The following is a 13644-nucleotide window of genomic DNA, read 5'->3' as shown; positions in this document are numbered from 1 at the left end:
TGCACACAGATTTTGTACAAAGAGAACTTGAGCAAGGGGACCCCCATTCCTGTCACTCCTGAGATGGAGCGAGTCAAACGCAATCAAGAAAACTTTAGCTCGGTATTCGGGAGAAAGTTCCTTTAATTCCATATTTAAAAAAATAATAATTTTCTATAAAACAAACTTCTATTAGCCCCTTTAAAATAATCCGTTTAACATTTTTAGAATTTCATCAACTGAATCATGTTTTCCACATCTTTTACTTACCATTTGATTCTAACGTTCTGTACCTTTCATAATCGTCCCTTAAAACTTTTAATTCGTTCCTTTCCTTCTCTTTTCAACTTTTATGTTGCTGCTGGGACTTTTGAAGTTCATGGATATCCAAAAAAAAACAAACAAACACCGTAGCTCTTAATTTCTCAGGACTCTCTTTATTTAAGATGCCTCTGGGTTAGCTTTGCACGAAGACTAGAGTCCTTGAGGCCACAGGTAGTAGTGGCTCGTGACTGGGAATGCGCTTGCCTTAACCCGGATCCCATCTGGGTAAACACAGGCCGGAAAGAGAAAGTGGTTCAGGGTTGGAACCCAAAGCAGCCCTATCCTGATACTTGGCTAAACGAGCCATTCCATGAATAGAAATCCAGACCTTCTGATTTACTCTTTTAAAGACACAAATCAGATCATACATTTATATTTAATGTTACTTTTTATTTTAGTAATATTGTTGAAAAATTCTGTAATAGTCTGTGAAACTTCCGTATAAGGAACTTAAGAGTCACTTAGGCCTGAAATAGAAAATCAAATGTCAATAGGAAAATTTAGCTGGACGGTTTTTTTGGGGGGAGGGGGGCAGGTTTGATCCAAAGTGGCTTTTAACTGTCAGTTTAAATATTTTCAGAAAGTTTTATTCTCCTACATAAATAGATTAGTAACTTTCTTTGGTCCCACTCTCTTTTGGTTTTGTTTTTAATTCACTAACAGCCTTTCAATTGTGTTAAATTATCCATGTAAATTAATATTACTTCTGGAATGTTCACTGTTTTCCCTGTGGGATGATGATGATGATGATTTCTTCTTTTGGAAGAATTAAGGTTTGCATTAATTTTCAAAATTATATTTTAATTTTTTCTATAATATAAGTATATTGTTTATATTTGAGATCTTAATGATCCCAGATAATTTTTTTTTCCTAAGTAACCATTTGTATTCATTGTTGCACAAGTTGCATTTAGGCAAAAATTGTCCTGATGGTGCATAGAGCTCCTAAGATTCCGTGGGAAATGAATAGCACTCTGTATTACAATATTAATTTTGAGACTTGACCACCTCCACAATTTAAATTTACTCAATAAAGGCCAATTTTGCTATACTACATAGATTTGGCCTGGAGTTTTAAATATCTGCTACTCTGTAAAACAGATGTTCTACGGAGGGAACGTTAGTATTTGGCAATCTAATTAAAAACTAATTTTTCTGTTGTACAATAAGCACGTTAGTGCTCTTATGAAATTATTTGTAGTTTTTTTTCCCTTAATTCTCATCACAGGAACGAAACCTTCAGTATACTATGAGTTAATATTGCAGTAAATATCAAATACACGCACTTTAGCTAAGGAAATCCAGAGCACATTCTCATCCTGATCTGTGTTTGGAGAGTCTTTCCTGTTTGACGTCTGTGGTCTCATCCTAGGGTCCCTCCAGGACAGATGAAAGGGCTGTCTTGACTGCTCTTGTTTTTTTTTTCTGGATGCTTTCTTGTGTTGTACAGGTGTTGTACAAAGAAAACCTCGGGAAGGGGATTCCAATTCCCATCACTCCAGAGATGGAGCGAGTCAAACACAATCAAGAAAACTTTAGTTCGGTATTTAAAAGAAAAAAAAAATCCCTTTAACTATTTTTAAACCAAAAATTAATGGCTATATTTTAAATCTAATCAGCTTATCCCAGTAAAAACTCTGACATGTCTTGTTCATGACCTAACGCTGCCATCTCCCCTGAATCCATTGCCCCACTTTGGTTAAACATTAATACCATTATTTGACTTATAAAAAAATAAGTTCAGTATTATATCCCAACCTTTAAAACCGTAACCTTTCTCAGTGTCTAAGGACCCACATTTATCCTGCTTTGGCAAATTTGATCTGAACATAAAGCTTCCAAAAATGTATTTAGCAAAGATTGGACTGTTGGCCCCACTTCCTGTTCTAACCTTCTCTGTCCCTACTGGTATCTACACAGATATTTTGAAGTTTCTTTTTTTGTAGCATCTTGTCATTGCTCTCCATATGCTTTAAAAATAATTCTTCCCAGTATGTTCACCCAAACTAAAAATTAAATACCTGGACTTCTTTTGAAAGTCAACAAAAGAAGGTTTGTGCACATGTATCTTAATACTGTTTTTTTTTTTTTAAAAAATCAGATCTCCTTATGTGGTTTATTAATAACATTTCCAAATCAAAAATAACTTCGTTGGTTCTCCTTTTGTCTCTTACTCTTTTTACTTCTTCTCTTCCTCTTAACAAACCGGCTGGGGGCACTAATCGTCGGTTCCCTTTCACCGCACACTCTGCAGAGATTAATCCAAACAACAAAAGTAACAAAACTTTCCTTTCCTGTCTCAGTTTTTGCTGCTCTTTCCTGCATTCCCTTACCTAATGTCTTTAGGCTCCTACAGGTTGGATCTAGAAGCTTCTGGTATCTCCCTTCCTCTAACCTCCTCTCTTTCCTCTTTGCCCTTCCTCCCCCCCACTTCTCCACAAAAGGGGGAAAGTGGTTGATCCTTCTTTTTGTTCTGGATGCTCTCTTACCATACAGGTGCTTTACAAGGAGAACCTGGGGACAGGGATTCCAGTCTCCATCACTCCTGAGATGCAGAGAGTCAAACACAATCAAGAAAACCTTAGCTCGGTATTTTGGAAAGAAAGGGAAAAGCAGCTGCCACTTAACCTCATAATTAGATAACACTTGACACGTATTCCTCCTTAAAACCCACTCCCCTGCCTTTGTTTCTAATATACCTCACTTAGCAAAAGGACATACTTTTTATATTTTTATGTTACTACTATGGATTCGACTTTCTAAAACATTCATAACATTTAATTCTGTTATCCCATCTCGTATTTTTAAATATTTTTTTTAAACCGCTTGTCTCTTAGTTTGCTTGGATAACAACAAAACCGAGTTCTAACAATCTCAAACCCCCCTGTCATTGGTGGGAGGCACGTGCTCACAGGAAGGACAAAATGACATGAATGACGGACAGCCTTCCCCCAGCAGCCGAGGTCCTTCCTTCCCCAGAGCTCTGCTGCCAGTAGTCGGTTGGGGCGGCTGGTCGACCTGTAACTCCTGGCCCCCTGGACTCGACTGTGTCCTTTGGTAACAAGGAGGTTGAACTCACACTTAAAATCTTGCAACCGATGAAATGTTACTTATTTTTCTTTTTTCTGGATGCTTTCTCATCACACAGGTGTTGTACAAAGAAAACATGGGCAAGGGAACCCCTTTACCTGTCACTCCAGAGATGGAGAGAGTCAAACACAATCAAGAAAATATTAGCTCGGTACTTTGGCAAGACAAGAAACAACTACTACTTTAATGACTTGAAATAATACTTATTAATCCTACTTTAAAAAAAAACAACTTAAATTTTGTGAATTTTGTTTATCCCATGTATCCTTCTGTCCTAGAAGGCTACTCTTAGCTTTAACTCTGTAATAACAAGATTGCTTTAATCCAGTTCTAATATCAGGAAGTAACAGATTTTTCCAATTTCGCTCAGCTCTCCCCAAACTCACTCTCTACCATCCTCAAGGTCTCTTTGTTTTACATACTCATGAAATTGGGGGAGGGGCCTGGTCGATAGGAGGGCGCTCTCTGGAAAAGTGACTTGTGATCTTGTTTTGTTTTTGCACCTGTGACGTTAGGTTCTAATTTAACCTGTCAGATTTAGACAAAGAGACCTTGGGAAAAAATAACCCCTGATCCTCCAAGGATAATGACATTTCTATTCCATCTGGTATTTAAAAATATTTTTTTTAAAAAACCACTTGCCTTTTAGTTTGCTTGGATAACAAGAAAATCGAGTTCTAACAATCTTGAGTCCCGGGTGGTTGTTTAGAGGTACTGTGCTCTTGGAAATGGAAAAACTAAGATCCACCAGTTGTTTCAGAAAATTACCAATTAAGAAGGAAGCGTCACTCTCAAACGGTTTTTGCTTTACCAATTTTAGTTTTTTGTGTTGTGTTTATCATGGTGTCTAACTGCTAACTGGTGAGCCGTTTGCCGCAAGCCTGCGCTCGGTGTATCCTGGTTTCTTGCTGACCAGGGGGTTGGGGTCCTGGAAGGAGACGCCCCCCCCCCCCCCAGCCTCCCGGGAGAGCACGTGCCACGCCCCGCTGCCGGGTCCCGCTGGGGGCGGGGGCCTTGCCGCTCAGGGACCCCTTCGGGAAGCGTGGTGCCCCCGTGAAGGGCGCCGGGGCAGGCCCTGAGGTGCAGCATCCACGCTCCTGCCCGTGTGGCGCCGAGACCCGCCCCGGGACGTAGAGGGTCCAGGGGCCGCGCCCCGGCCTGGCCCGCCGCTCCCCTGGGGGGCGGCCCCTGCACCTCGGGGCCTGGCTCGGGGCCTGGCTCGGCCGCCTGCTGCCCGGAGCGCGGGGGTGGCCTTGACCCCAGCCCGCACCCCCGGATCCGCCGTCCCCCCCCCCCCCCCCCGCGCCCTGCGGCCACCCCAGCCCGCCCCCAGCCCCGCGGCCACAGGCCGAGCCCCGGAGCCCCGGCACAGCTGATCCGTCCCGTTCGTCTTGCGGGCGCTAATGTCGTCTTCTTTCCGGCTCCTCGGTGCCGCCGCGTAGGTTCTGTACCGGGAGCAGGTGGGGAAGGCGACCCCGACCCCCGTCACGCCGGAGATGCAGAGAGTCAAACGCAACCAGGAGAACATCAGCTCGGTATCGTGGGGGGAGCGGGCGCGTGCGGCCCCGGCCCCGGCCCCGGCCCCGGCCCCCCCCCCAGACACGGGCCGGCTGTCGCGGGGCCCCCGCCCTCTCGCCCCCGCCCCCCTCGCCCCGCCCCCGCCCCCCAGTACGCGCGGCCCCCGCCCGAGCCCCCGTCTCAGCCGGCACGTGGCCCCCGCAGGTGTCGTACCGAGAGCAGGTGGGGAAGGCGACCCCGACCCCCTTTACTCCCGAGATGGAGCGAGTCAAACGCAACCAGGAGAACTTTAGCTCGGTACCTGGGCGGCCGGGGCGCCGCGGCGTGGGGCGCCTGCAGACTGGCTGCGGCACTAACCCCTCGCACTCGCCCCGAAACTGACCTCGGGAGCCCCTCTCTGCCCCTAAAACCAACCAGCGACCCCAGCAGCTCCCACCGATTAATTCCTCGCCCTGGGCTTTACACGGAACGTGCAACGTGCGGACGGCTTTCCTCCCGCTGTGACCCCCCCCGTGTGGCCCCCGGTGTGACCCCCCCTGCGCCCCCCACCCGGTGTGACCCCCCTGCGCCCCCTCACCCGGTGTGACCCCCCCCGCGCCCCCTCACCCGGTGTGACACCCCGCGCCCCCTCACCCGGTGTGACCCCGTGCCCCGTGGCCCCCCTCCCCCGCCGCTCGCTGACGCCGGCGCCCTCGGCCCCCAGGTGTGCTACCGGGAGAGCGTGAGGAAGGGCACGCCGACGGCCGTCACCCCAGAGATGGAGCGAGCCAAGCGCAACCAGGAGAACCTGAGCTCGGTACTGGGCGGCCGCCGCCTCCCTCGAGCATGTCCGCCCCGCGTGGACGCGCCCGCGCCCTCGCCCTCGCCCTCGCCCCGGCGGGCAGGGGGCCCGGGGGTCGCGGCCCGGCCCCTTAACACCTGCGCCGCTTGCTCGCCTGCGGGTGGACGCTGCGATTAACGCAACCGGCCTTTAGGTGCCCGTGGCCGTACCAAGGACGAACACCTGCGGGCGTCCCGCGGCCCCGAGGGGGAGGGGGGTGGCCCGGGTCACGGCCCGTAACACTTGCTGATGTCCCGCGGCCTGCGGGGTTGGGGGGCGGCCCGTGTCGCGGCCTGTAACACCTGCCGATGTCCTGGGGCCCCGCTGGGCTGGGGGGGCCCGGGTCACAGCCTGTAACACCCGCCTAACACCTGCCGATGTCCCGCGGCCCCGATGAAGGGGGGGGGTGCGTCCCAAGTCACAGCCTGTAACACGTGCCTAACACCTGCCGATGTCCAGCGGCCCCGCTTGGGGCGGGGGGGGCGGCCCGGGTCACAGCCGCGGCCTGTTGACCCCTAAGCCGGGGCCCTGAGACACGTGCGGCCCGCGCTGGGCGTCGTCGGGGCTCCATGTCGGGGCCCGCACCTGCTGACGCCCCCGCCCCGCCCCCCGCAGGTGCTGTACGCCGACGGCTTCCGCAGGCACATCCAGGGCAGGGCCGCGCACGTGCTGGACACCCCGGAGATGCGGCGCGTGCGCGAGACCCAGCGCAACGTGTCCACGGTGAGTGCGGGGGGGCGGGGTGGGGAACGCGGAGCCCCGGGCCCACGCACGGGCGCCCACGAACCGCGGCCCCGCAGGTGAAGTACCACGAGGACTTCGAGAAACACAAGGGCTGCTTCACGCCCGTGGTCACGGACCCCATCACCGAGCGGGTGAAGAAGAACACGCAGGACGTCAGCGACATCACCTACCGCGGCATCCGGAGGAGGGTGGTGGAGATGGAGCCGGGCCGCGGCGGCCAGGCCCAGGAGCCCGTCACAGGTGGGGGCCGCGGGGGGGGCGGGGGGGGCTCCGCACGACGGCCTCGGCCTGGGGCTCCCGGCACCACCACGCGCGCCTCCGCCCGCCACGCGAGGACCAGGTGTCCCGCCCCGGCTGCCCCTCCCCCCGCTCCCAGCGCCGCCACCCCCCCCCGCACCCCCCCGCCCCCCCCCGCCGGGGTCCGACCTGGGCGCCTGTCCCGCGCAGGCCTCCGCGTGTGGCGCACCAACCCGGGCTCCGTGTTCGACTACGACCCCGCGGAGGACAACATCCAGTCGCGGAGCTTGCACCTGCTCAACGGTAGGGGCGGCTGCGGCGGGCGGGGGCGACCAGGCTTGGCGGGGACCCTCGGGGCCGGACCCCTCCGTGCTGGGCGCCGAGGCCGCGGAGGGGCCGCCGGAGTGTGGGGCCCCGTCGGTGCCGCCCCGTGCGAGGCCCTCCGTCCCCGGGGAGCCCGGCGGGACCAGGGAGCCCGGCCGCCAGCCGGGGAGGGATGTGCTGACGCCTGGCGGCCCCCCCAGGGCAACAGCCTGTGGCCGCGGGCGCTCGGGGAGGCGGGAGCGGGGATGGGGGGGGATGGGGGGGGCGCCCGCCCTGCTGCCAGGCACCTCCAGGACCCTCCGGGGCCGCCGCGGCGTCTGCAGGAATCCACGTGCCCCGGACCCGGGTACCCGCAGGGCCCGCCGCGGCCACACCCCCTCCCCCGCCGTCCTCCCCCCCCCCCCCCGCTGTCCTACCCCCCCCCCGCCTTCCCCACCACTGTCTTCCCCCCCAGTCTTCCCCCTACCACTGTCTTCCCCCTGTCTTTACCCCTACTGTCCCATCCCCCCTCCCCCCTCTCCCTCCCCCCTCTCCCTCCCCTCTCCTCCCAGTCCCTCCCTCCTCCCTCCCCTCTCCTCCCAGTCCCTCCCTCCTCCCTCCCCTCTCCTCCCTGTCCCTCCCCTCTCCCTCCCCTCTCCACCTTCTCCCTCCCCTCTCCGCCCCCTGCTCCCCTCTCCCCCCCTGCTCCCCTCTCCTCCCCCTGCTCCCCTCTCCTCCCCTCTGCTCCCCTCTCCCCCCCTCTGCTCCCCTCTCTGCCCCCTGCTCCCCTTTCCTCCCCTCTCCTCCCCTCCCCTCTCCCACTCTCCCCCCACCCCAGCAGCCTTGGCCTCACCCCTGCCCTGCTACTCCTACTGGTACAGCCTCGTACCTGATCCCCCACTACCCCCACTACCCCCACATGACCGCAGCCTGACCCCTGCACCCCCACTCCCCCCGCACGGCCCCCCACCCCTTTACTCCGGGTCCCCCCCAGCGACCTTCCCCCCCTCCTCCCCCCTTTCCCTCCATCCACGTCTTAAACCCTCCACCGCGTCCTAAGGCGTCCCCCCCCAGCGGCCTCCCCCCTCCACCCCGCGGCCTCCCCCCTCCACCCCGCGGCCGCCCCCTCCACCCCGCAGCCTCCCCCCCTCCGCTGCTGTGTCCTAACCCCCCGCCCGCCCCAACAGCCCAGGCGCAGCGCCGGAGCCGCGAGCACTCCCGGGCGGGCTCGGCCAGCGCGCTGAGCGGCGAGGACAAGTCGGAGCCCTCGGAGCCCGCCGACCAGCGCCTGTCCGCCTACAGCGACGGCATCGTCTTCACCGCCTCAGGTACCGCGGGGGCCGCCCGCCCTCGGGGCTCGGGCTGCAGCGGCCCGTAGAGGCTGGGCAGCGGGCCTCACGGGGCTTCAGGCCTGGGCGGGGGGGCTTGGGCAGCAGGTGCAGTCCCCCCCAGCAGGTGTGCCCCCCCACGGGCAGCAGGTGCAGCCCCCCCCCCCCGCGGGCAGCAGGTGCAGTCCTCCCCCCCGCGCGGGCAGCAGGTGCAGGCCCCCCCCAGCAGGTGTCCCCCCCCCACCCGCGGGCAGCAGGTACAGGCCCCCCCAGCAGGTGTGCCCCCCCCACGGGCCGCAGGTGCAGGCCTCCCCCCAAGCAGGTGTGCCCCCCCCACGGGCCGCAGGTGCAGGCCTCCCTCGCGGGCAGTAGGTGCAGCCCCCCCCCCCCCCCCCCCCCGTGGGCTGCAGGTGCAGGCCACCCCCCTCCACGGACAGCAGGTGCAGGCCCCGCCCTTCGCGGCCAGCAGGTACAGGCCCGCCCCGCGCCAACCCTCCCCCCACCCCAACAGCCTACAAGCACGCCAGGACCACGGAGCTGCCCCCGCAGCGGTCCTCGTCCGCGGCCACGCAGCAGACCACGCTCTCCTCCATCCCGTCGCACCCCTCCACTGCTGGCGTAAGTGCAGCCCCCGCCCCGCCTGCTGTAGGCGGCACGTTTTTTAAAATTAAGATTTATTTATTACTGAGAGACACACAGAGAGGCAGAGACCCAGGCAGAGGGAGAAGCAGGGTCCCTGCAGGGTCCGGACCCGGGACTTGATCCCGGGACCCTGGGGTCACGCCCTGGGCCGCAGGCAGACACTCAGCCTCTGAGCCTCCTAGGGGCCCCTCGACTACCAGGTGTATGAGAAACGCTTCATTCCCAAGCTCAAATTATTTAAACTAATGATCCCTTGGGGCTCACTGGTCCTACCCACTACCTTCAAGTATCTGCTGCTTGGAATCCTCGTTCAAGAGGATTACGCATGTGTCACGCATAAAACATGTCATCTTAGATCTCCCTAAATATAAGGGATATAAATGTAAATAAATATAAAACAATACATATAAATATAAATAAGTCAGTCATGTTTACAGTTCACCAAACTACTTTAAAAACTCCGTTTAAAACCCTGGATTCATCCATATCACAGAAACTTAATTCTTTAGGGTTGAAATAAAAGTATTTCTATGAACAAAAATATTTGTATGTAGAAAACTGTCTTTACAAAAGGACAAAGATCTAAGTAAGTATTAAGACTCATTATATCCGGGAACAGAACCTTGTAGTCATTTCTCGTGAAATAAACCCATGAACTCAAGGCAACTCCAAAATCCTAGCGTTCTGTGTATTAAAGTTAACATTGTGTTTATTTGACAGAGTGCATAAGCAGGGGGAGCAGCAGGCGGAGGGAGCAGCCGACTCCCCACCGAGCAGGGAGCCCGATGTGGGATCCAGTCCCAGGCCCCGGCTGGGAACATAACCCGAGCCGAAGGCAGCCACTTAACCACATGAGCCCCTCGGCTGCCCTCCAATAGACAACTATTAACCAAATAGGAGCAAAACATACTGTAAAGCTGCTATCATTAAATATGGGTTTAGCATGGGACTAGATATGAGAATAGCTTACAAATCAGCAGGGGGAAACAGTAAAATTGTAAAATACTACTGAAAATTAGAGGCCACTTTTATAATATCGGGACAACCAAGGCCCTCCTCAGCAAGTTCCAGAACCTAAGGATGTGAAAGAAAAGACCACATATCTGACCATGAAATTTTTTTTAGAGATTTTGAGAGAAAAACGCGAGCAAGCAGGAGCAGTGTGGAGGGACTTAATCCCAGGCCTCTGGACCAGATTTTAAACTTTTTTTTTTTTTTTAAGATTTTATTTATTTATGACAGACACAGAGAGAGAGAGAGAGAGAGAGAGAGAGAGAGGCAAAGACCCAGGCAGAGGGAGAAGCAGGCTCCATGCAGGGAGCCGGACCTGGGTCTCGATCCCGGGACTCTGGGGTCACGCCCTGGGCTGAAGGTGGTGCTAAACCACTGAGCCACCTGGGCGGCCCTAAACGTTTTTATAATAAAATGAAATATATCAAACTGGGAGAAAATATCTGCATATATAACAAAAAGCCCTATCTAAAAGGCATAACACCCAAAAATTCATTGGCAAATTATTCCTTCTGGTCAAAATAAGATATGGAAGCAAACGAATAGACAACTTACAGCAAAAGAAATAGAAACATCCAACAAAAGTGTCCACCATGACTGCTAACTAGGAATATGCAAATTAAAGCAAAGTATAGTGTTAGAATCCTCTCATGGTAGTGGGTTTTTTTTATTATTAAAATGAACATACCATTTGACCTACTACTTTCACCTTTAAAAGGTCTTTTCCTGGGACACCCGGGTGGCTCAGGGGTTGAGCGTCTGTCTTCGGCCCAGGGCGTGACCCCGGGGTCCTGGGCTCCCCGCAGGGAACCTGCTTCTCCCTCTGCCTATGTCTCTGCCTCTCTCTGTCTCATGGATAAATAAATAAAATAACAAAAAGCTCTTTCCCTGAAATACTTGCCTAAAGCAAACATTAGAGGATTGGTGTAAAATAGTAACAATTAAATGTCCAGAAGTATAGAAATGGTTAATTTGTGATCTTACAATACAGAATTCTCTGCAGCAGTAAAAAATGTAAGAAAAAACACAGACAGATCTGTATTTATATGGAAGGACCCTGAAGTTATATTAAATGGAAAGAACAAGTCAGAGTATGAATCTCAGTAACTGTTCAGGAATGCAGGGGGGAAGGGGAAACCTGTCTTTGATCGTTTCAGAATGCCAGGAAAAACTACGTGGGTGACATCTCCAATTACTAACCAGTGTGGCTCCCATGAAGGAAATTTGGGCACTTTCAATTTTTGTTATTTTTATCTACAAGTAGTGTTACAAGAGCCGAATTACATCGGAAACCGAATTACATGTAAAACCACTTGAGCTCTAACCTTTTTACCACATTTTTAAGTGTTCGATACATTCAGGCTTGTGTACAGATCGCCAGAGATCTCCAGGGCCCATTCGTCTTAACGGGAACTCCATGCTTACTGATTAGTAAAGTGCCCACTTTCCCTTCTCCTCTCCTTGGGGTTTTCTTGTTTAATGTGGAGGACAGCTTTTAGGAACTTTTACAACCAGCGTGCTTCCAAATTCCCAGTGAAAGAATACGTGCAGTATTGCTTTGGTCTTTCAAATTTTTATTCTTCAAAACACAAAATTGACTTTTTCAAAAGGGAAGAAAAGGCCACATACAAAATTAGCACATTCCATTCTTTTTTCATAGTTTTATGAACATATTAACATACCATTAAGTTCATTTGAAGCGTATGGGTCCACTGATTTTTATTTCATTTGGTTATTCAACTGCTACCATCATCTAATTTTATAACATTTCATCACCCTAAAAAACCCCTTGTACCCATCAACGGTCCCCCCATCCCATCCTGAGGGATCCACTAATGCTCTTTGTCTGCATTTGCCTGTGCAACGTACTTGACATAAATTCAGTCACACAGTATGTGGTCTTCGGGGACGGGCCTCCTGTCCTCAATGCCGAGGTTCGCCTGCTTCTATCACGGCAGTAAAAACTCCTTAGTACCGACTGTTCCATCGTGTGGAAATACCACCCTGCCTTCCTTCATCAATTGATAGGCATTTGGCTCTTTGCCATTTTTTGACTGCCGTGAAGGATACCGGGAGTGTGGACGCACGAAGTACCATGTGGACATACGTTCTCGCGCCCCTTGGGGATGTAGGTAGGGCCGCAGTACTGTAACTCTGCATCGAACAGGGAGGAGCTTGCAAAAACTCTTTGCCAAGTGGCTGCACCATCTTACTTTCCCATCAGCTTTTCAAATTTCTCCACACCCTCCCTAGTATCGGCTCTGGGTCCTCGCTGACTCCTACCGTTCTAGCATGTTTGAAGTCGTAGTTCCTTGGGGTTTTCCCTGCTGACTGAAAACATGGGCTATTCGTACATCTCCTTTGGAGAATTCAGATCCTTCGCCTCCCTCCCGCCTTTTTTCAGTTTTGAATTGTAGGAGTTTTTATCTTCTGGATGTAATCCCTTACTGGATGTATGATCAGCAAATACTTGATCCTGTTTTGTGAGTAGTCGTGGGTAGTCTTTTTACTTTCCTGGTGGTGGTTGTACATTCTCTTTGTGTAACTTAGATAGACCTTAAAATTAGGTGTTCGGGTTGATTGTTGCAAATCTAATCATGTGTGTGTGTGTGTATATATATATATTTTTTTTTTACCTTTTTCCATCTTCACAAATAGAAGATCTTCCGTGCCATGTACGACTATATGGCTGCTGATGCAGATGAGGTGTCCTTCAGAGACGGAGACGCTATTGTAAACGTCCAAGCGATCGACGAGGGTTGGATGTATGGCACTGTGCAGAGGACGGGCAGGACCGGCATGCTGCCAGCCAACTACGTGGAAGCCATTTAAGCATTTCTGAGTATTGCACTGGTCTGCGGGACCTGCACATCCTGCAGTCAGGGTTTCAGTTCAGACTCCCCACCATTATTTCCTAAGCTCTCAAAGCTGCCCAATGGTTTTTCTGTGTCAATATGGTTAACAGTTGCACCATCCCTTAATTTGTTTCTATATGAACCTCAGTAATTCTCCAGTAAAACAAATCTTAATATCACTAATTGTCCAGTTACTAAACTAGATCTACTTCATTATTTTCTGGACTTACACATATAACTTAAGAGACATTAAACCCATAGGTTCGTGATTCTTAAAACTGTCATTACTAAATTTTCCATGTTGCCTTAAAGTTTAATTATAGAATAGATATTTTAAAAGTTTATGCAATGTTTATTGCTGTATCAACCCAGAGTCTTTCTCCATTATGAAAATGTTCATTATTTTTTTTTTAAACAAGGATTCTGAACATGTTAAACACAAAGAACAATGGCAGAAACACTCACCTTTTCCTTGCTCACTGAATGCTCATGCTTTTAATTCTATTCCAGGTCTGAAGTTACAAAGGTGATAGTCAATAAAGTCTAGAATTCTGCAATAAACACCACTGAAGTAGTAACTTATTTTTAAAGGTTGTTTTGATCAACAAATCAATTTCAATAAAGCAAATCCATCAGTTTAGACTTCACTAAAAAAATTTAAATGTACCGTTAACAATGTACACATGTGGCTTTCTCAGGACTATACTGTATTCAGCAAGCTTCCGTTATGGCTCAGCTGATAACATTTTATAAACCACTGTGGGGTCATCAGTGGACAGCTGGGAAAGGGATG

At 52.0% G+C, this 13644-nt stretch overlaps 1 protein-coding gene across 22 annotated transcripts in view; it reads left to right on the top strand.

Moving 5' to 3' along the window:
• The window catches only part of NEB (nebulin), a 200154-nt gene extending 186742 nt beyond the window's left edge, over positions 1–13412 (top strand). For 6 of the 22 annotated variants that reach the window (XM_077861706.1, XM_077861712.1, XM_077861711.1 and 3 more), the window contains 13 exons: positions 10–102; positions 1754–1846; positions 2800–2892; positions 3452–3544; positions 4836–4928; positions 5116–5208; positions 5615–5707; positions 6347–6454; positions 6532–6715; positions 6923–7015; positions 8203–8343; positions 8855–8961; positions 12655–13412. In XM_077861706.1, the coding sequence (XP_077717832.1) occupies positions 10–102; positions 1754–1846; positions 2800–2892; positions 3452–3544; positions 4836–4928; positions 5116–5208; positions 5615–5707; positions 6347–6454; positions 6532–6715; positions 6923–7015; positions 8203–8343; positions 8855–8961; positions 12655–12828 (1458 nt within the window). In that variant the 3' untranslated portion in view covers positions 12829–13412. The remainder of the gene's footprint in view (positions 1–9; positions 103–1753; positions 1847–2799; positions 2893–3451; positions 3545–4835; positions 4929–5115; positions 5209–5614; positions 5708–6346; positions 6455–6531; positions 6716–6922; positions 7016–8202; positions 8344–8854; positions 8962–12654) is intronic. The other 16 variants (XM_077861722.1, XM_077861717.1, XM_077861715.1 and 13 more) reach the window with 9 other exon arrangements.
• Positions 13413–13644: the final 232 nt, after the last annotated feature.

The sequence above is a fragment of the Canis aureus genome, chromosome 20 (genome assembly GCF_053574225.1).
Source record: "Canis aureus isolate CA01 chromosome 20, VMU_Caureus_v.1.0, whole genome shotgun sequence".
In the NCBI taxonomy this organism is placed as follows: Eukaryota; Metazoa; Chordata; class Mammalia; order Carnivora; family Canidae; genus Canis; species Canis aureus.
Note: the sequence above shows the minus strand (reverse complement) of the source record. Positions and strands in the feature narration are given on the sequence as shown.